Source organism: Struthio camelus, chromosome 2 (assembly GCF_040807025.1).
Source record: "Struthio camelus isolate bStrCam1 chromosome 2, bStrCam1.hap1, whole genome shotgun sequence".
NCBI classification, from domain to species: Eukaryota; Metazoa; Chordata; class Aves; order Struthioniformes; family Struthionidae; genus Struthio; species Struthio camelus.
The window spans coordinates 58,074,942-58,098,051 of record NC_090943.1 but is presented as its reverse complement, the minus strand read 5'-3'; the positions used below and the strand labels follow the sequence as shown (position 1 = coordinate 58,098,051).

The window sequence follows — 23,110 nt, the reverse complement described above, 5'->3', positions numbered from 1 at the left end:
ACCTCAGTGTGCTAAGTACTGCCAACTCGGAGGACAGTGGAACGGAAAGAAAAGGGGTGGAAATCGAAACACTTTGGGTACCTCAGTTCTAATATCTCTTCACTCTCCTGAACTCTTGGGGTAGCCAGATATATTTCTATCCATTTCTGAACAATGTTTAGGCTACAAGGCAAAGGTATATAATGAGTCTATTTAACCAGTGCAATGCTTTTAAGCCACTTTAAAAGCACTGCCCCAAGAAGATAGCTAAAGCTTTAGCTATCAGTTCTCTCCAAAAACACAGCAGTTACACTGGGATAATTTCTATGTATACACTAGCCCTCCACATATACTTTACTATGTGTTTGTCTCATGACATGGATTTAAGTTTGAGAAGCTTATATCTCTTTTTGAAAAATTAATGTTAACATTCTGGGGAAAAGAAAAGAAAAGAAAATACACATAGAGACCATTAAAATTCTGACTCTCCAGCCCCAGGAGTTGATCTTATACATCTTCAGTTAAGTATGCTAGCAACTCTCAGCTGTTTTCTGTTGCCTACAGATTACTCACATTGCTACAGGTTAAGAGTGAGTTCTAAAGCTGTCTCTCTTACTAGGGAATGCTTGCTTTTCAACATTTTTAAAGTGAAGATGTGCACAAACCTTTGAAAAGTGACTGAATTTTCAATGCCAATATATTTTGCATGTAAACTATAAAAATCTCCATGTGTTGCATTTGAAATCTGATAAATATTTATTATCAATGCTGTTTGCTTTTAATCTGTTCAGGATATCACTCCTCCAGCTTTTTAGTACTTAAACAAAAATGGCATTTACATTACAATATTGCTTGCCAACAATCTCATTTTCTGGTTTAGTCAGCAGCCTTCATGCTTGATTAGTCTTTAATTATACAAATACCTACATATTAAAAAAGTTTTCTTTTTTCCATACTTTGAGCATGTAATTATTTTCTCTTGCATGCAATAACCTTTAATTTTAGGATTAAGCAACTGATTCTCTTTAGTATGGATGGATTTTTTCAAGTGTTAAAGCAAATTTGGTGATTGTATTACGAGCAGGAAAATTAACTTTAGGAAAACCTTTCATTAGTGCATTTGACAGCACACTGAGCAGCTGACAGAAACTTCAAAATATTCAATATACTTGAAAACAAAATGGATACCAATTCTATGTCTTGTGAAGTCAACAGCAATACTACTTTGAAATCAGTGAGTGAGTGACTGGGGCTATCGAACTCTGAATATTAACTGCTTTTGTAGTATTAGTATCACAGTAGTACCCAGAAGCCCAACGCAAGATTAAGGCCTCATTGCACTACACCAAAAAACTGTAAACATTTACAGTCTAAACAGATCAAACAATAGTGGGAGAGTTAACAAAAGAACAGACAGAGGAAGTGACATGCCAGACAGTGATGGATCTGGGACTGCAGTCTGGCTTTCCTGACTCCAACATCCCATTTACTAGAGCACAGTGCTTCTTGGTACAAATTATTTTTCAAAAGTTAATTCAATAAGCAAAGGCATAATTTGATAACAAGATTACAGCTAAATATTCAGATTCTGTGTGGAAGTGAAAGAACTCCCTCCCCTTCCTTTCCTCCCTTCCTCCCGCAGTTTTCAGTCACAAGAGCATGGACTGCCAAGTTTGGGTCTACGGGACTGACACATGTTATCTCATGTGTACCTGCTTGTACATTTGAAGCACCAGTGATTTCCCCCAAGACATACTCTTTGAATGTCTATGGGGAAAACATCAAGGGTTTTAGAATGTCTTGGTTTTCTCAAAGTTTTGTTTATCTTTATATTTGTTTTACATGAACTGAAAATTCTGTCAGACACGTTTTGATTGCACCGAGAGCAGGTTTCACGGTCGGAAGACGGTTAAAAAAAAATACGAAGCTGCAACTCCATAAAGTTGGGGAGGGAGAAGAGGAGGAAACCTTCCTAATGGCATATTAAGCCTGCTCCCGTCTCATCTGAAAGCGGTGAGAAAATCCCTGCCAACTTCCCTTGTAGTAGTGGTGGGTCTCGTTATGAAGCGGAAGGCTTCAGAGAGAGGTAGATGGAAACGCACACAGTAGCTTCTGCCAGAGTGGTAATCAGTGACACAATTTCAGTATTTCACAATATTTTATTATTTGGCATCTTACTACCACTGAAATACCACAGAAAAGGTCAGCAGGAACTCAAGCACTGTGCATAGCAAAGATACTGTTTTTCTCCCCTTTCTTCCTCCTAAGGTTTTCCTATTCTGCTCTAAAAATCAGGCCCTGTCCCTTGGGAGTTCTACCTGGGTGGGAGTAGCAGCCGCAGGTGAGTCCTGGGAACAACGAGTTACACTAGCAGCTAACAATTTTGATATAATTTACTATCACAAACACTTAGATTCATCTTATGATATCAATCTACTGGCTACCACTGCTACAGAGTACTGCTTTATAGTGTAGATCCTGCTGTGCCCAGACCTACCTTTTTAGGCTTTTCGTTAAAGCACCTGATTTTTGTTTGTTTGTTTGTTTTTTTTAAAGAGCCTGGATCCTCCTTGGTTTGATTGTTTCCCTCACGCTTTTTACAAGCATGTAAGCATTTCTTAGCAGGTGTGCAATCATATTGCAGCAGTTGTTGCTGTTTTAAAGAATCTCAGCTCCTTTAAGAACCAAAGTGCACCATCATCATTCTTCTACTAAAAAGGTAATCCTAGTAATACATGGTGCACTATTTTCATACACACATTTTTTTCTTCTGGAAACTCATCTTTGCCTTCCAATCTTTGTCACAAACATAACCCAACTTGGTTCTCCAACTGGAGTCCTCACAGGATATTTGGTCATATTTGAGCTACCAGAAATAATTTAAATTTCTGTCCTGCATGAACTTCTCATAACGTAGGACATAATTTATGATGCAAATACAGATGAAAAGCTGCAATTCTGAAATGTTTCAGGAAACAAAAACTTGCATTGGAAAATGACAAAGTATTCAAGCAGTTTTCAAATCATCACCCTGAATTAAAATGTTTTCACTTCCTCTTGTTAAATCACTATTTTTAGGCAAATCAATGTAATTAATTGTTTATACACAACTTAAACTGATTTTAAATAAAACCTATCCCCGACTATTTCCATTTCTGAGACCTACAATAGAAAATTTAAATGAGAGGTTTTTTTAGAGGGGAACAACTTTGGGGAATTGTACTGCACTTGGAAAAGAAAAGTCCCTTAGAAAAATCCCAATTAGTTTTATTTATCAAAACAAAAATTAGGTATATTTTGAAAGGTAAGCCTGAAATCTTTCTGAGACTCAAAATGCTCAACCAGTTTCTTTTTCTCTTTTCTTTACTTCATTTCCTTTCTCAGCTGGTGGCAAATATCTTCTTTTCTTGATGTTGGTCTGGATCAGCAGACCAACAAAAATATAGAGGTGCTATAAGACAGGCTGCCCTAAAAGTCATTCAAACTGTGCTAATAGAAGGAAGTCTTCTGGGAGACTCTTCTTCCAGATAAAAATGTTTACGATATGGCCCCTTAACACCCCCAGCCTATCTCACTTTCATATAGATTCAACAACAAATTTGTTCAATTAAAAAAAAAAAACACTGTTACAGTAGAATATAGTACACTGCAAGTACATTATTTAACAATAAATTTTAGGATCATCAGATCTGCAACATGTCTGTTCTAACTGTTAATCTCCTACCTGCTAGAACCTGCCTTCTCTCATGTGCTGCTACATATCCATTTCCTTAAATTACCCTACTTTAAGAGCTGCTTTTCCACTAGAAATGCACATTTTCTGGCTTGTGCCTGAGGTGGTCGCCTCTGGCCTTTTAATTTTCCAATTTCCACATAATTAATTGTTGGTTACTTCAAACAAAAGTAGAAGATTGGTGGAGAAGGGGGAAAAACGAAACAAGGAGGATTTAGAAAGCTCACGTTTCCAGTTGTGACCCCTCGGATAAAAGGATTTTTTTTTCTTTTGCCTAATTTGTTTCTAGTTGCAGCACTAAGGTCAGCATAAGCCAAGAGAATGAATGGAATAAGCGTCCTGATGGGCTGCCCGAAGCTGGCTGGTGTTACGGATCAGCGTAAAACCAGCTCTCTTTCCTGTGCCTGGGCCGATGTAACTCACTGGAGTGGCAAATTACATCAGACCTACAGCTGTAACCCGACATTATGATTAATTTGATCAGTAATTTCTCCTGTTTTTCATTTTAATCGGTGTGACTATTCTGCTGTGGCAGGTCTTTCAGATCTAATTAAGATAAATTTCAGAGTAAAAGACTTGGCAGAATTTTCGAGTCAAATCTGAGCGTCAAGTGTGAAGACCTGCAGCACCAGTCAATCAATTTCCAGTAAAGACGGCAGGCTGTAACTCAGCAATCAACCCATTAGCACTTAAGCAAATTTCATAATCTCCAGGCCTGTGCTTAGTCACTCTCTCAAAACATTCTGGCTACCAATAAAAAAGAGAAAGTATTATTATTTTTTTAAACACTTGCCTTAAACTGCATCTGCTGTAACCACCAGCAGAATCCACAAGTGGACACTCTGATAGATCTCTGCAATACTGCTAAGAAAGACTTAATTTTAAACTTTAAAACACAGCCTGGAGTGGCTTTTTTTTCTTTTTCTTTCTTTTTTTTTTTTTTTTTGAGGCGGTACCTAGAAGCTGAGCAACCTCTTTAAGGTGCTTGTTTGTACAAGACGAAGACTCGAATAATATGACATCTGGGCTACATCATTTCCAGGATATTGCTCCTCAGTCAGATGTAAGAAGCCACTAGGTTGTCTACGATCACTTGGTCCACTTGCCTCTAAGTAGAAATTTTTTTTTCTCACAGAATTAGAAAGCTCTGATGTCTTGCAATTGCTTTGTTGTTAGTTAGTTTGTTTTTTTTTTTTTTTTGCATTATTACAAAGAGGTGAGAGGTATAAAAAAAAAAAAGAAGAAATAAAACAATGATTTGGGATATCGCCTTCTCTGTAAATTTCTGGAAACGAGGTGAAAAGAGAAATTAAGAAAAATTAATGCTAGGGAACCAGATTCACTGATCTCAAAAGGGCTGTGTCAATTTTTCCTGTCCTTAGGATCCCCGAGGGTCCCTCTCTGTTTAGAGAGGCAGTAGGGAATAGAAGACCTATGGGGTATGAATCGTTTCCCAAATTTGTCCTGGAAGGATTTTATTTATTATTTATTTCCCCATTTATTAAATACTTCAGTTGCTTTAGGGAGTTTATTAAATGCTCCCATTTCAGAAGCTAGAGATTGCTAGGCAAACAGCTCCACTTTCTTCTCCTTCAGAGAACTGTCTACCAAATGGTTCCCTATATTAGCCTCAGCTTCTGCCCCTTGGGTGCTAATAATGCCAGTTGTTTTGCTCGAAGATTAATTTCCTTTGCTTTAAATGCGAGTCAGACACTGATACTCCTTGTGCTTCTGAAAATAGCAAAACCTACAGAGTGTATTTGGACGGACCAGGCAGCCAGCGCTCCAACTTAGACACAGTTTCCTCAGGGAATGAAAAGACCTGCTTATACAGTCTCTTTGAGAACCCTTAAACATCTTTTTGCTCTATTTAAATGCAGAATTCAACAGCCTTGCAGTGTGAAGGCCCAGTACCTCAATGCTCAATGACCCAAAATAGCAGTGAGCTTCTGGGAGAAGGAGGATAGATAGCTGAGGAAGAGAAGATCTGAAACCATACTTGTTCCTAGGAATGAATACAATCTTATACAAAATTGAAACTAGCCTTTCTGTGGAAATGACATCCGGGTAGGTAGCAGTGAGCACAAGACATGAGGGGCAGCAGCCCTCAAACAAGCTAGCTCTGTCAGAAAACCGATGTGCCTGTCTCTGCACTGCACCCTAGGCCAGCGAGCATGGTGGGCATGGTGCAGAGGGCCCAGCCATGATAACCTGCCATGTTGCCACGGTGGAGCAGCAGGATGGACCGCAGAGCCAGAAGGCTTGAGGAGGATTGTGGAAGTGCCCAGTGGAGGTGAGAAGAGAAGAAGAGAGTTCCAGACCACATAGCAACTCAAAACCACCAATTTTCTTCAGTGAGGCTCAGTTACAAAATAATTGTGAACAGAAATGTGTGCATGGTTCACAGAACAACTGCAGAGGGAGAGGCAAAAGGAAGGGTGTAAAACAAAAGCAGAGGACCTGAACCACAACAGTGTTTGGGACAAGTTATAAGCATGTGTATGGATGTGGCACATCAGTGTGACCACGACTTTCTAGCCAGTGGAAACTTTCAGACAAGTATTTGCCCTTCCACTGGTGAAATCACTTTAATCAACTCACAAAAATCAGTAAAATACTATCAGAATACTCAGAAATCCAAGACTGTCCGCAGAACAAGCTGTCCGAATCTTTTGGACCTGTTTAGAATGAGTATGGGCAGGAAATATGCAAAATACTCTCAAGGGTTCACCAAGCTCACTCCAGTTGAGCTGCCTGAAGGTGAGGTTCCAGGTTACGAGTTGAGAGCTGAGGCCAAGGTCTGGCCAGTACCTCCCGGAAACCCACCGACAATCAGCACTTTGGCAGGCTCACGCTAAGTAGGGGATGGGCATGAATCTTCCCAAATGAATATGTGCTGCACACGTTGCACTGTGATGTGCAATATCTCATTCACAACTGAAACCAAAAATAAGGAAGCCCTGGAAAGTGGACTAAAAACTTTGCACCTGCTCACCATTTATAAAAGATTTCTTTGTCAAACTTATTTCCAAACAGCTTGGGAACAGATTCTCACATGGCACAGTATCATACGCAGCAAGAAAGTTGGTTAACTTCAGCAGAAAATTCAGTGCGATTATCGGTGTTACCATCTTGATCAAGTTTCATCAAGAGTCTATGAACATAACACAACAAGTCCAGGATGTAAACACAGACAGAAAGACAGCCCCTCACTATGCTCTTTGCAAACTAATCCCAGCTGCCTTTCTGAAACCGACAGAGACTTTGTTGTTCCTTCTATATCTTAAATATATGTAAATTTATCAAAGCGTCAGTAAACGCTGAGGTTTTTTTTAAAGTAGATTTTTCCTTAATGAGAAGCTAACCAGTGAATGCAGTTGGCAAGGAAAGGGAGGGTCAGTTTGGGCTTTTTCGACTGTTGGAGCCTCAGGCATCTCTATATACATTCTCCCTCATTTACAGCTGAGTGTTTCAGCCTCTCTGCTTTTCTTTTCTCCTTTGTTATAAAAGAGATGAGGTACCAAATACATTATTTAGGATTAGTATAAAAATTTAATCTGATTCTGTTCTGTTTTTGCTATCCTAGAGTTTCCTATTACTTGGAAGATTTTTCTGCTGTTGTCATCTCCCCAACTTCTCTTCTTTCCTCCTTTTATTATTATTTTTTTCTCATTCATCATCTTCCATCAGCTTCAGTTACTGTAGGTAGGTTTCCATGACAAAAAGGGGCTTAAGAAAAGAGTTCTCAAAATGGTCAGAATAATTTTACAGTGGGGCACTCCTTGGGGGATTTCTTGTTTGTCTGTTCTTATCCACGTATGAGCAGAGCAGTAGAAATCACTGGGAATTTTTCTATTCGTAGATCTGTCCGTGGGTAGGCTCCTCTTATCCATACCACTAAAACATAACAATGAGTGTCAGCACCAGAAGCTAACCTCCTGTTTGGGGCGAGGCCAGTTAAATATATGTTGCTGATAAAAAACATCTTATTCTGGCAGTTAAGCAGAATAATAGGCTACTTAGTATTTGGCTCATCTAATTTTACGCAGTATATAATCAGGATCCTATGGCTCCAGAAATTTAATAGAATGGAAACTCTATAAGAGGTGCTAACTATGCTTTGAAGTTGCAACATGCTGGTCATTCAGGAACCCACAGAGTTTGCCCTGCAATAACATTAAATATTCAGAGGATAAGTAAATTTGGAGAAGGACATATTCGCAGAATTAAAAGTTCTGAAGTCCCGAGTTAACCTCATGAGCTGTACTGTCTTTTGCCTATGGATCGCTTTTTTTCAATCAAGTGGCACAACTTAACGAAAAACCTGTCTGCAACTATCCATATGAAGAATTTCACCATCTTAAAATGACGGCATGTGGGTCCTCCATGATCTACCGGACCCCACTACCTGCTGAAATGCAGATCTACTTTGGAAAATTCTCTTCTGGTTTGTTAACTTTTACAAATTAGTAATGACCCTGATTCCGCAGTGTTGTGCCATCACTAGTGTAAATGAGGAGCATCATCACTAATGTGAGCACAGAATCCGGGCCCTGGAACTTAAACTAAGCTTTTTCTTCTTACTATACAATCATTAAGACTCACTAAAAATAATAGTTTTGTAACTACAAGCCAGCCCACTGAATTGAGTAAAGAATAGTGATAAAATTATAGCAGTGTATTACAGAACAATCTGACAAGAATCATTCTGAGAGTTTTAGCCAGTGTACACTGCACCAGTGTTACTCATTTCTGATCGGCTAGCAAAAGTACCTCACTCAGGTATACCTCAGCAAGTCACTTTCATTTCATTTGCTTTCCGAAGGACATGACAGCATCTGTACATTTTGAGATGTAATTGCTGTTATCCTTCAGAGTTTTTTGAAACAAACACAATCATCCTCCTGAATTACTGACTTTCCATGACAATTTTTTTGAGGTTGCATTGTTCTAAACTAATATCTTTCAGACAGATCCTGAATAATGTAAGACGATAAAGCCCACATGAAAAAATCAAGAATTCAGAAATGAAATTTAAGCTGTCAAACTTTAACTTACTTGATCTTTATTCCCTTAATATTCTTCAAACAAAACCCATTTCATTCTAGTTCATAAAGATCATTACCTTAGAGGCCATAATATCTTTGAATTTAGTTCTAGGTCGATTTTTAAGTTAAATTGGACATTAAAAAAATCCACAGCCTAAGCAGCTATTATGAACTGGATATATGAACTGATGCCAAACGTCTGCTCTCTCCTTTTTTTTCACACTTGTATAAAAGAAAACAATTTCAGATCCAATCCTCAAGCTAAATGTACGGAGGTAAAACAGTTTTTCTCTGCAGGATTTCAAATGGAAAGTCAAATTTAATGGAGAAGATCTTACCACTGCTCTGCTTTAGAAACGTACACAAACACATCATTAAACCATATATAAAGTACAACAGCAGTTCCTCTGGAGATATTTCCGAGTACCACTGGTTTGCATATTAGAGAGTCTCACAGTCCTCAGTAATACCAGAAACCATGTTTCAAGTTCTTCTTAACTATTTCTTAAACACTGTATCTTAGGGAAGCTTGAGAAGTATTATGCTTCCTGCAGAAATGGCTGGAAGGCCAAGTCAATAGCCCTACACCCATCCTTACGGCTAGGCCTGAAGTACTGTGCTGAATCCAGGCTTCTACTCTGGATGTTAGCACATGGCATGTTTGTGTTTGCGAAAAGCTTTGGTTTTTTTGTGGCTATTTAAATGGCATGGGTCACAGAGGAAAGAACATAAAAATACTTAACCCTAAATTTATTAAGAAATCTTTAATGCTGAGCCAGAGCTGACAGCTAATGACTTAAAATTCATTGGTTGGTGCTCTGAGAGCGTCCGACTCATTCAGCTGGCTTAGCAGCACTGGCTGAATACAACCCAGTGGGAGCGCCAGACCTCTCGCTTTGGTATTTTTCATTAGCTCTAATCCCAGTACTTAAAAGGAGTGGTTTAGGAGATAGTGTTGGAACTAAAACCATCTCACAGTACTTGATTCCCTCCTTCTGCTAGTGCTCAGTCTGCCATATCCAGACGGTTCCCAGAAGGGTAGTTGGGAGGATAATACGTTAAAGAGAGCGACATGCCAAGGTATCTCCATAAGAACATTGACACGAGCACCTCTTATACAAGGCATTACTGGTTTTACTTACTTGTATTGTGCTTCCGAAAGCGAGACACGACCCTACAGAGCTAAACCAGAGTGAACACTCTTAGTGGCCTGTACCTGTAGGTCACAGATGAGACTGGAAGTACTCAGAATTAGATTAGGACTGGAGGCCACATGAGAGAGAAGATTTCAAGTTCAAAGTCATTGTTAGTACATCCCTCCTGAGGTATACTCAGTAAGCTCATCCCCATTCCTCCCTCCCCCAAGCTTAACTTTTGTGTGCATATTTCTTGTCTGGAAAACTGAATGCACAGCAACTTCTGCAGAAAAATATTTAGCAGGCAGTTTTAGCAACATGTGGAGTATATACTTAGTGTGCATACGCTGCAGCTGCACCAAGACAATAAAATGTAACAAAAGCTCCTTTGGAGCTATTTCTGTCTCTGTATGTCAATAATCTGCATATTAAAGAGTCCCAAAGCACCTACTGGCATGATAGACTGTGCACTAAGTAGCGCTTAAGTATCCCTTAAGACAATACACAGAAGAAGCTCTAGAAACACATTCTACTGTAAGAAAAGGCTCACGAAGCAAGGACACATCTCTTGTGGACTTTTAAGACTATTAGCTAAGCCATTAAAAAATCAGATTGGATACAATTCAGTTGCAACTCAGGTTAATGCCAAGTTTAACTGGCCACATAGAAAACACAGCTTCTTGTAAACAAATTCCCTTAATTACTTGAAAAATGATTTTTTAATTATTAAGCTAATGCGGTTCAATTTCTGCAGCAAATGGAGCTGAAGCCATCAGTGTGGATAAAATCTTGTAAGTGGGGTGTCAAAATTTGAGGAATAAAGTGAATTGAGAGTTTTCTTGGTGGCAACATTTCTTGCTTGTTTTAAGTGCAGTTCCACTGCTCATCAGAAGAGAATCTGCTCACCTCACAGGTTACCCCCTGGTGTTTATTCAGAATCATACTTGCAGATATAGTCAAAGCTGTCCTTGCAGGACATGGATACTACATGACACATATTGTATAAGAACACCTAGGGGTAAGATATTCAGACCGTTATATTACAGCTCTCATATTTCTGGCTGGGAATTCCAAGACAGGCAGAGTTCAGCATCAGTGCAGGTGCCACATTTGTTGTTGCGGTATATTTGAAAACACTCACGTCAGCAGAGTGAGCACCTAGCAGAGGAATTAATTCTGGTGTTCTTAGCTTTGGGATCTGTACTGAGAATCTTAACGGAACTATTTGATCCTTAACAGGATAAACTTTAGAACTGTGGTTTCAAGAGAAAGGGTTACCCATCCGTCCCTTGCACACATTCACCAGTGGAAGCTTTATTTTTTCAGGGATACGCAGGATCACCTGATAACGAGCAGCTAATTTTGCTACCCCCAAAAATTCTCACAAAGGGTGACTGTTGGGCAAACGCCATTTGTGAAGGTCACGCCACCACATCCATGGAAAAAATTAGATAGTTTTCTATGGGCTTTATGGCATGGACTTTATCAGCAAAAAAAGCTTACTGTTCAGAAAGGAACAGGCTAGGACCATCACTAGCTATGTTCTTCTGGTTTATCAGGATTTTTGGCGTAAGGTGCATGCTTGTAAGGATTAACTAATACGAGGTGGAATTTCTCAGCTTGCACGGTCAGAAAGTGTAATGTTCATCTGATTTCCCCTCGCAGTGGGAGGATATGCACTTTCTGTTGCAAAAACATTAGAGATTTGTACTTAGCACCCTACCTGCAGTGGATTTGGTGAAGTAAGAGGAGATGGGAGGCCTTGTCCTGGTGACTGGTTGGGTTTCTGAGGGGAGCTGGAGGACTGTGAGGCTGGAGGCGGCTGGCTCTGGCTCTGTGACTGCGTTTGGTTCTGCTGTGGCTGGACTGACGGCTGCGGCTGTGGCTGTGGGGTCTGCTGGGGTGGCTGTGGAGGCTGCGCCGGCTGAGCTTGCTGCTGCTGCTGGCCTTGCTGCTGCTGCTGCTGGCCTTGCTGCTGCTGTTGCTGCTGCTGTTGATGCTGGAGCTGCTGAAGATGCTGAAGCTGTTGCAGCTGGGAGTTCAGGGATGAGGTAGCTGTAAATTGAAGAGAGGGAAGAGAGTTATGCTGGGTTCAGCACCATCTACTGTGTTAAAGATATCTCGGATTAAATTCTGGCTCTGTTACAACGTGGGGCACATGTCCTGCTGAGCTCAGCTGGGTTCACGTTGTGAATACTGTAGTATTCACAGTATTTGGGTTCTGGTAGGAAGTTAATGAACATGTTCCCATAAATAACGGTGTGTGGTTCTGCCAGTGTAGTTCTGTGGTGAGAGCAAGACCTCACTGGAGGCAATGAAAGCAAAATTTCCCTTCAGTAAGGCTACAGCTCTGCCCACCAGAGAGACCTCAGAGCTGAGCAACACTCTTTGTTCATATAAGTTTACCAGTCAAGCCAACGGGAATTTTGCCTGCCCGAAGAAGAGGCCTTCAGAATGTCACTGCACATATCATAGCAGGGATAACATGAACGTAACAGTTCTGACTTGAAACAGTCATAACATGAGCTGGTGCTATTATGCGGAGGAGGAGAAAACCACAGTTGTAAAATAAAGGATGCCCTGCAAAGGGCTTTGCCATACCTTTATACAGTAGGTATCAGGAAATAAAACACTTAACTGTGATAGTTCTTGTGCAGTGCATAGGTAGCAAAAATGCCCAATCATCAAATGTACAGGTCTCTGAAATTCGAGCCAGCTCCTTATTATTCAATTCTGAAAGCTATAAAACTCCTCTTCTGAAAAAGGGTAGGTTTGTTCAGCACTTGCACTGCTCATGGTAGCAAAATTCTGTCACTGTTTCGCTAGCATGTGCTCCAGATGTGAGGCTTGCAAGGTGATGGTCTACATCAACCTGCTAGCACAAAGCAAACTGTATATCCCAGAGATGCTTTCAAATAGACTACGGCACTGATTAAATTCAGGGAGGCAAGAAGTGTGCCACAGAGATGTCACTAAGGAAGAATGGCTTAAGCAGCAACCAGGATATCACAGGAATGTGATGCTTTCTGGGATTCTGGCCTGAACAGGTCACCAGGGTCTCTGTCCGTAGCCACTTTAACCAACATTTTATGGGTCGAGTTAGATGGCTATAGGATCCCAAGAGGAACAGCTTACTAGGTCATTGCACTTTTTTGCCCCCGTACAGCTTTGCCAACACCATTCTGTATCCTAATTTCCACCAGCAAAAGCCAAAGTAAATCAGGTGTGAATCAAGGCCGTTATTTCTGTTATTTCTAAAATGGGATTCCGATTTAATGGCTAGTAACATCGTTCAAGTTATTTGTGGATCAGCAGATAAAGCCAAGTTGTCTCCACTTTCTTTTCGTGCTAACATCCCTATTTCAGCCTTCCAGACGCCTGTGACCTGGGGATGAGGTCTTCATATGACTTGTGAAATCATGCGCCATAAACTGGAATAAGCAAAAGAACGGTATAAAAAAAAAAAAGAGAGAGAGAGAAAGATGAGGCAGAATGGGTAAGCCAGAAAGGCTGTACGAAGGAGGAATAAAAGACTTGGTGGGTGTTGGTCACCCATTCCTATGTTCATAGCTATTTTAAAGTTTTCTGTTACCAAAGGCAAAAATCAAATATGTCTTTACAAGACTTATAGTTGTGTATATGACTTCAATAAAAAACCTGAATTATACAGAGAAAGAGGAATGGAAACACCAATGTATTTCCATTGGTAAACTTACTGATGGCAGTTTTGTATGACAACATAAAACAGAATGACCATCAGATTAAAAACACATGGTATCCCATGCAGAAGAAATCAACCTGGAGAAGTAAGCATACAATCTTATTACTTCCAAGATCAGAACCCAGAGCTAGATGCTGCAGAGTTAAGACAGTAAATGGAAATAGCCTAAGGACATATGAAAACAAAGAATGGTGAAGCTGTATATCTAAAAAAGCAACTCCATAGACAAATATTAACCGTAGCCTAAAGCACCTCAAATAGCAAGGAATACTGTTCACCAAGTCCATCTGCAGATGTGTACACTCAGCAAGGGTGGTTCCACTGAGGTGGAAAGACCTTCCCCATTTCCCCCATGAGGAGGAAACTAATCTAGATCAGCTCTTTACCTAGCACAGACCATTTCCTCATCTGTGATAGATTAGCAGGCTGGACAAACCATTGATGACCAGAATTAAGTCTCCTCACACCCCATACCCCTACTGCTTCCATAGACTCTAGTACAGAAATGAATGCAATGGCTCCACAGAGGTGTAACTTGTAATACCCTTGGTTCACAGAGAGGAATGAGGGGTTATTTTACATCCTATATGCCCAACTAGGCAAAATGAGGCAAAACCTTCTCTACAGAAAGCTAAGAAACTTTAAATTACAGTTATTTTGGTTTGTACTGCAATGGCCCTTGCATACTTTTACTCCCACAGGACACTCTTAAGGGCTGTGGCTTTGGAGAATAAATTTTTTGTAATGCCACAGGTGTGCACACAGTAGCGTACTGGGTCATGTTACAGGGGACAGACAAAAGCATTCAAAGTGGAGGCAAGGCCATCTACTGAAACACTTTTAGAGTACAGAACATGTCTGGCTCCCTGAGGTATGCCTTTCAATGAGAATTTGGAAAACATGGCCAGTGATGAAAATAATGACAAAAGTTTCAATCTGAGATAACAGTGCAAAAACTGTACCGTTTTGTATGTTTTCATGTAGCTCAAAGCAATCAGAAGACTAATATTTAGTAAATATCAGTATCAGTGTTTCACAGAGCATATTACTTTCTTTCAGGATGCTCTCATTGAAACGTTACTTGCCTTCAAACAGTGATATAAGTAGCCTTGCAGCTGAACGTTATAGAGTTTAGAGCATACACACATACATACAGAAGTAGCCCTGATTTGTTCACCACGGGACAAAATCCCACATTTAGTAAAATGCAATTTTATAAAATGTATGAATCTCTGTAAATAAAAAAGATTATGTTGTTACGAAGTAATATGATTTACTTGATGGAATGTCTATCCAAACAAAAGTAGGCTTTGCTTTCATTAACGAGTCATGCCTTTGGTCAGCTGTGGAACTACAGTCTTAAAAATTAAATCCTCATTAAACTGACATTCTCCACAAGAAAGTCCAGGCCAATACTCTATTGAACAGACATTTTGATTTGTACAACCTTTCTTCCCTCCATACATATAATTAGGGACAACATCCAGAAGGAAGAAAACGGAAAACACAAGCCTCAAAGCCTTTTTTTTTTTTTAACCTGCAACTCTGCAGATTCAGGTCTGCTAATGGAACTGATGTTGAATGGCCAGTGCCAGCATCCTTCTATGCATTAACAAACCAAGCAGCTGCAATCACTTGGGCAGGCAGACCTGTCCAACTAATGAGTTGGTTCTGAAGCTGGACTGGAAAACACAATTGTCAAATGTTGACTCGATATGAGGATTTTTTCTCTCCTTGTCTACGACTAGACGAGTTTCGGATTCAGTACTGCTCAATACTTAAATGTTGGCCAACACAGGAATACCTCTGTCATTCACTTCTGTAACGGAAGTGCACTCATTCTTGCTGCGGTGGAGGATGGTCACACTGGGAAAATTTTCTTGATGGGAAAAGCTACTTCAAGGAAAAGTTGTCAGGCTCACTGCCAGCTTGCAGGAAATTATTCAAATAAATTCTTGTCATTTCATGTAATTCCTTTAAAAAGCTTCCCTGAAGCCTACTATCATGCTGAGATATAAATAGCATTGAAGTGGCCTAGTGAGCTATGATTGTTTAATACAACAATGGTAAACAAACAGATAGGGGATTGGAGGAAGGACTGTTGATTCAGGCAAGGTTCTCCCAAAGCCACGTGGTAACGGTACTGTAAAAGTGGATTTAGGGCTCTGGATAGCGCTTGCAGTCCAGTGTTCGTGCTGCCTGATTGCACCGCCTCTCCCAGTGTACGTACTACCCACAAAAGGGGTTGTGTCATATTATGGTTTGTAATCAAATCCAATACAACTCCCAGAGCTTGCTTGCATATCTTAGCTATTACAAATTGCATACCTATCTAGCATTTGTCCCTCTCTACAGAGCTCGGAGCCTGATGGAATTTCAGGTAGTACAACAGTGCTATGTCTGCTTATCTAAAAGATAACACACGTTACCGACCTCACAAGAATATTTTTAGGACTTACTGGCTAATAGTCAGATACAACTTTGACATGTTTAAGGGAAAAGTGTCTACTTTCCTTCAGAATTGCATCCAAGGCTTAAAAAAAAAAATTGTAAAAAGAACCTGCAGAACAATCCTTTCTATGATTAAAAAAGACAACATAAAGTACATCATTTTAAAGTCGAGATAATTAACCAAAAAAATGCAAATAAGCTACCAAAAACTGTGGGGAAAACCCACAAAAGCTGTGCGGCATTTCAGCTTCCATTAATAAAAATGCATATTGAATGCATTGATCCAAGAAACCGATAACATGAACTTATACCTACAAGCAAACAATGCCATGAGGTTTTTTCAAACTTAAGTTTTGACTACAATTTCCTGGTTGTTGTGGGGCCATGGCAGACTTCCCAAGGAATCACCCCACATCTTCTGATCCTGCTTTAAGTGGCTTATGCTTAGCCATGGTATCAAAGCACTTACATTGGAATAAGAGATGTAGAGTTGAAGTGGTGCAAATGGATGGTTAAGAGGCGGCAAAAACATACCTTCTGATTCCCCCCCATTCACTTACTTATCTACTTGCTATGGACCTTGGACTACTTTAAGGGTTTAGAGAACATCATGATCTAAGAAACACACTTTCCTGAGTTCCTTTTGGAGGTACCATAGGCACAATGCTACTATGCATTTACAATATTCACATAAAATGTGTCTTTTCATGTTTTCCTTGCATCTTCTGTTCCTCTGCCTGTCGCCTACTTAGGAAACTAAAATGAAACTAAAATCTACCAAGTAGAATGGTGCAATGGGAAAAATTCATCTCTGATGCAACCATGCCAAAAGCAGTGGTGCTACAGCGTGAAGCATTCTGATCCGTGGCAGAGAGAAAAACTGAACCATTTTCTTAGCAGGAAAAATGGAAAGGCTCTGTATGCAGGTCCCAATCGTGGTTACACTCACTGATAGCAGTATCAACTGCCTGCTGCCTCTGGCTATATATCATTGTATAAGCATAAGAATGGCTTTTGTTATATTTTAAATTAAAAAAAAAATTAAATTTTAATCACATTTCTCCTAAGAGTGAGGAACATAAGTAAGCCCACAAAGGTTTATATAATAAAAATAATTCTAAAATTATAACTCTTTTTCACATCTCATTCGCAATACAAATTCAGATTCCAAAGACCTCTCCAGTGCTTGGCATAAGATCAAATTAATGCCCAGGGATTCAAATTGTATCTAGAATCTGCTCTTGTGGATAAACTTCACATAATGTCTGATTTATTCTATTAATGTTCTGTGTGTGTTTGTTTCTGCGTAAAGAAGAGGAAGGGCTAGGAGGAATAAGAAGCAATTTTAGCCTACAAAGGATTGTGTTACTCTATACTCTATCCTGCTATTTACATAATTGCACAGATGTTCTTCAGTGCCTTGATACAATGTACAATGGACTAAATAGGAGAAAGTCATACATTATACCTTTTCTTATTTGACTGAGCACAGAACTTGGCTCTTGCCATTTCAAGGGCCTAATGCCTTTTTCCACTTCCCCAGTAACGGAGAATGGATTTACATTGCCTCAAACTGAAAAGTGTAACTAACTTAAGCATCTGGGCTTGTGTCTGAACTGACATGGCCTGCTTTTTCTTTTCCTACCCTGTTGTTTCTTTTCTAATGAGGTATATGCCTTTCTTTTCTTTGAAACATATTTCCGAAGATTGAATGCACACGCTGAACAGTCTAATGCAAGTCCGTGTTTCCGCTCTCTCCAAACTGGCTAATGAGGGGTAGGTTAGCCAACTACCCAATGTGTTTCTTGCATATGCTTGAATTTCCTTTTTGAAAGCAAAATGTGAGTTGCTTTAAATATGTTAGCATCCTCTTTGTGGAAAAAAGGAAGAGTTGGACTTGTGGCTGAAGAGATTAGTAATGGGATATAGAATATATTATGTCTGAATCACTGGTTCAAATCTAGTCTAGGTCAATACCGGGAACAAAAGTCAATGCACTTTAATGGTGCTTTTGAGTGTTTTCTACCTTACAGAAGATGTATTAGATGTATTAGGATTATAGAAGATGTATTCACACATAGACACCCACAGAGAGCCTGCCGTTGGAGGCAGTCTGCCACACAGTCAAGGTAATAAATTGATAGTCTCCCAATACCTATTAGGAAGATCATAAAGAATATAGCCTTGGAAGGCATGTAGTGACACCTTTATTTGCACTTCCAGAAGACTGGCTAAGGACAGAAAGAGTAAGGAGACCAAGTCATCTTCTCCTTCTTAAAGGTGACCCTTCAAGGTTACAGCTGCAGAACACACAACGTGTTATGGGGAGAAACTTGCACTGCCAATGCTCATCTTGTAACAATTCTGCAGATAAACAGAGGGCTTCACTTTCTACCATTGTCATATACAGCATCTTTCATGAGCACTAAATTCACTTCAAAGAATATAGGCAATAAAAAGGAAGTACTAAGAAGAAACCCATCATAATTTATCAGGTGCCTGTGGTGTCTCCACATTTTGATGAATACTGGAACTTCCCTGAAAAATGATCCACTGCATTAAATAAATCTGACATTTTTTTCTTTACCAAACTTTAAAATGTACAATAATACGCTAGAATCTTAAGGAACAAAGAAAAAGTTGTTGTTCTAAGTAGAGAGCTTGACTAAGTATCAGGGCAAATATATTTGGAATACTTCCCATTTTGAGATAATCTAGGGGCTATTTTCCTCTGTTTTATGACAACACTCTGTGAGTAAAGTTCCCTGAGTGTATTGTAAAAATTGCATTAACCTATTTAAAATGCCCAAAGGCAAGAACAAGCTGCAGAAATTAGACTTTAATAAGCCATTTGCTTCCTCAGCTCAAATGAGACCTTAGGCCCCATACTGTACAGATGGCTGAAACATTAACTGGAGTCAGGGTAACATCAAGACACAGGGGATCAATCAGGGAACTGTCTTGGGACTTCCATGCAAAGACAAGCAATTAAAAACCCACCATAACGTAGTCAGAGGGCAATGCAAGTGTTTGATTGCCAAGGGCTGGGTGTTAAGCAAATAGTATCTAAATCTGCTGAACTCCTAATTTTATCAACATGATACATTTATTGTGAAAACATGCCTCTCTCAAAGATGGGGGACAGGAGTCTTTACACCAAGTCCCTTATGCCAGATAAAAGCAGTTTTCTAGCTACAGAGAGTAGGACCGGTCCCAAATTGTCTAAGAACAGAACAGCTTAACATATGGAAAATTAAATTGAGTAGAACGGATGGTACACCTAAAGATTGGATTTCCAGACCATATTGAACTCACGAGCATGTTCCTGTGGATCAGAATTTAAGATAACATATCATTTCTTAAGAAAAATCTGCAGGACTCCTTTGAAAGAAACTAATTGACAGAGAAAAAATGATCATCTAAAGGCCAGTAGAGCCAAATATAAGATTTCACAGCCAAAGGGATGCGACAGGGAACAGCTGAATGACACAGAGAAATTAAGTTTGAAACAACAAACTGCTGACTCAGAAAACAATGACCATGACTCATGACATGACCATGATCTGACAATGGCTGGACAGTCTGTGCCTTTAATAAATAGAATTTTTGTTTATTTTTTTCTCTCCTTGTCTCTGTCAAATCCTCCAATATTGATGGGAACCATAACTTCCGTGGCACTTATGCAGACTACGCGTTTGACATGCCTTGGAGTAACAAAGCTTGTAGAAAAAGCAGTGCAATGACATACTGCCCCAGGAGCTTTGGAAAAGACTGTGCAGAAGCCTGTCTTGCAGTTCAGAGAGTGATGGCTCCCCAGTCTATTAGGTGTCCTGCCATTTCTGTTGGCAAGGTGTCTGTGTGAGGCTTGGGGGCAAAGTCTTGTCAAGAGGAACTGGTTGAACTGCTTGGTGCTTTCCAAAGGTGATTTTGCATTCTTTCAGGAAAAAACATGCAAGTGTGTGTTCTATAATTGTTTATGGCAAATAGTTCTTCTGCCAAAGACGAACTATCTAGGCATAGCCATAGCAGTGGTTCTTTGACGATCACGAATTATTACAAGTCTTTTCAAAGAGTCTTTGAAGTGAATCATGTTTCCTTAACTAACAGTGAAGTTACTGTAAGTGAAATGCAGTCGGGTTTTTGTGCATGCGTGTAGGTATTTTTTTCTAACAATACAATGGAATAGTGGATCAAAGGGTGACTGGTTTAAAAGGCTGGCCTTGAAGCTCAGCTTGTGGAAGTGTCCCGAGAATGACAAAGGACAATGCCACTTTACCCTCGCCTTGACCAAGGGAAGTAGCAGAGAGTACTGTGCCCGATAGCTGACTTGGTACGACGAGTTGCTTTCATCTCTCAGACTATCATTATATTTGTGTTTCTACCTTTTTCTACTTTCAGTCTCATCTAAAGGCTGGGAGACCTGAGACAACTCAGTTTATGTATCAAGAATTACAAGTTTCAGACAGCTGCAAATTCTGTCCCAGTGTGCAAATTCCAGCTGACCACAGAAGTTTGCTGAAGAGCAGTGAGAACCAGCCATGGAGTGTCTCAGAAAGCAACCTTGTGTATGCAATAAGGAGAAAGGGAAAAAAATGCAGCCCAAACCAGTCCTTTCTTTTATAATCAATAAAACAGCAGATATAAGAACCAGGTGCAAGACTGGCAGCTCTACCTTGCTGCAGTGCTGTGCACACAAATGATCCACTGGGGCAGTAGCTTAGGCTTCGACCTTGTTAATAACAGGCATTTTTTTCCTCATAATAACCTTGAACTTGCACCGTTTTTACTAAGTCACGAAAAATTAAAAGTGGCAGCAGCAGCAGGGTGAAAAAGGTGGGGAGCAGAACAAAAGAAAACGTGTGGCCTGATCCTGCAAGGGGCATAATACTCTCAGGCCCTATTCAGCTCCCTGGGAAGGCCAGTCCTCCTCAGCTGGGAAATGCAAGTACCACATTGAACATGACATTCTTTATCAAGTCATGGAAAAACAGAAAAGGAATACAAAACTTTCTCTAAATGACACTACATATTGCTTAATAAGCTACACTACAGGAGCAATTGTGAGAGTAGGTCCCTGGGCTGATGAGTAGGTACTGCCCTAGGTGCTGTAAGCTCAATATGTGAGAAAAAGATGGAACTATTCTTTTTTCAGATAAGGGATCAATGCATAGAGAGACTAAGCAACTTGCTCCAGATCACATGAGAAATTGTAAAAGAGCTGGGAAGTGAACTCTATTTTTGTAAGCTATCACACCACAAGATGTTCCTGAAGGCACGTGCCCCTGCTATGGTACACCATGTTTGCCTCCTGTTGGCTCACAGTAACTTTATTTTGCTGTCTTTACGTATGTTCACTTTCATGATTCTTTTCATTATTTGCTGTGGTTATCAAACAAACCCCACCAGCACATATAAAAAAAGCTGCATTTAGATGTGCGTATCTCAAAACCTCCCACAACATCAGTAGTTGTTTTCTGTAAGCTTTTAGTTAACCACAGGTCAGTTCAGGGCAATCTGACCGTTTCCCTCCTTCTAGTTTGTTTACTTTACTTGCAGACAGATTAAAAGCAAGCAGTAGGTACAGCAGCAGTTTTGGACTCTGCTGCTGGTCATCTGCTGCAGATGAATTGACTGCTCATTTTTGATTTGCAGTAAAATGAGAGAGGCTGAATCCCAGATTTCTCTCCAGCTCCTGTGGTTCATCAGCCAAACATGCTGCTGCTGTGGGTGCTAATCCTGGCTCTGCTGTGCTTGGTGTCTATCACCTTCTTGCAGCACCAGTGAATTAGCTGCTCTTTGACTGCTATGCTTCCACCTACCTCAATTTCCTACTCACTGTTGAGATAAACAAGCAGGTTATTCAAACAGATCAACTGCTCATCAGTAGAAAATTTGAGTGCGAGAATTAAAGGGAAGATTTTACTGGTGCTCCTCACGGCTAATAGCAGGTCCTTGAACAAACTGCATCTGGATCTTACTGTTCCTGCTAAGCTGCTTCTTCAACAGCAGTTAACTAATTGTCTGTAATTTAAAAGGGATACACAGCAGTTAATAAAAGAACTTCCACTTAGGTAATATATTTGCTTACGTAGAGCAGGAGACCCCCGTTACAGAAGGGGAGCAAAATCCTCCTCAGTCCTCAGGCCAACTGACAACTGGCCACAAATCTGATTAAAAATCATTCACTGTTTCTGTTCACATACTCAGTCAGGACATAATTTTTTTGCTCTTTTCATGAACTGACCAGTATCTTATTCGACTTATCAATGGAAACACTTACTTTTCCAGACCATGTAATGGAAGAGAAGGGGAATTTAGCTGCAAATGAACAATTCTCCAAAAAACTCACAGGAAGCTAACCCCTGCCTTCCTTGAGGCACTGTTGCCTTAATTTTAGGCAGGATAATAAAAGATGGTTTTAATTAGGAATTTAGGCTTCACCTGCTGCATGTGTTTTAATTATAACAAACCTAAATGATTTTACAAAATGTTCTCTTGATTGCTTGTTGCCTCTGAGTAGCTGTTCTTCTTTTAATCATATTCAACAATATGTTAATACACAGAAAACATTAGTGTACTTACCAATGCACTAAGGCTGCTATAAATATTAAACACTTCTGCTGTTAATGTTATCCTTTTGAGAATTACAATAGAATCCTGTAGAACTTTCTAAAAATATAGTAAATTCCACAGAGAATGTATCCTAATAGATTTTTTTAATATTCATCCTATAAAACATCACTGGCAGTGATGTAAATAGTGTATGAAGTTTGCATAGAACAATTCTCATTTTATCTTAACTTTTTCTTCTGTTTTAAAAAGCTTTTTCAAAAAAAAAAGCAAAAGGTAACTTTTAACTGTAGAGAATTAAGAACATTTTGAACATAATGAAAACACAGATCATCATGTGAAACTGGTTGTTAACACACAGTCAAAGATACTGATGTTTGGGGAGTGGGGGCAAGATTTACTATTCTGTAGTTTCTTTACTTGTGAGATTAGCAGATTTCTCATCCTCCTAAGGAAGCCCACTGAGAAGTGT

General features: G+C 39.7%; 1 protein-coding gene across 5 annotated transcripts in view; it reads right to left on the bottom strand.

The window, feature by feature from the left end:
* The window catches only part of POU6F2 (POU class 6 homeobox 2), a 315,713-nt gene that overhangs the window by 89,786 nt on the left and 202,817 nt on the right, over window positions 1–23,110 (bottom strand). For all 5 annotated transcript variants that reach the window (XM_068935937.1, XM_009679430.2, XM_068935939.1 and 2 more), the window contains exon 5: window positions 11,620–11,951. In XM_068935937.1, the coding sequence (XP_068792038.1) occupies window positions 11,620–11,951 (332 nt within the window). The remainder of the gene's footprint in view (window positions 1–11,619; window positions 11,952–23,110) is intronic.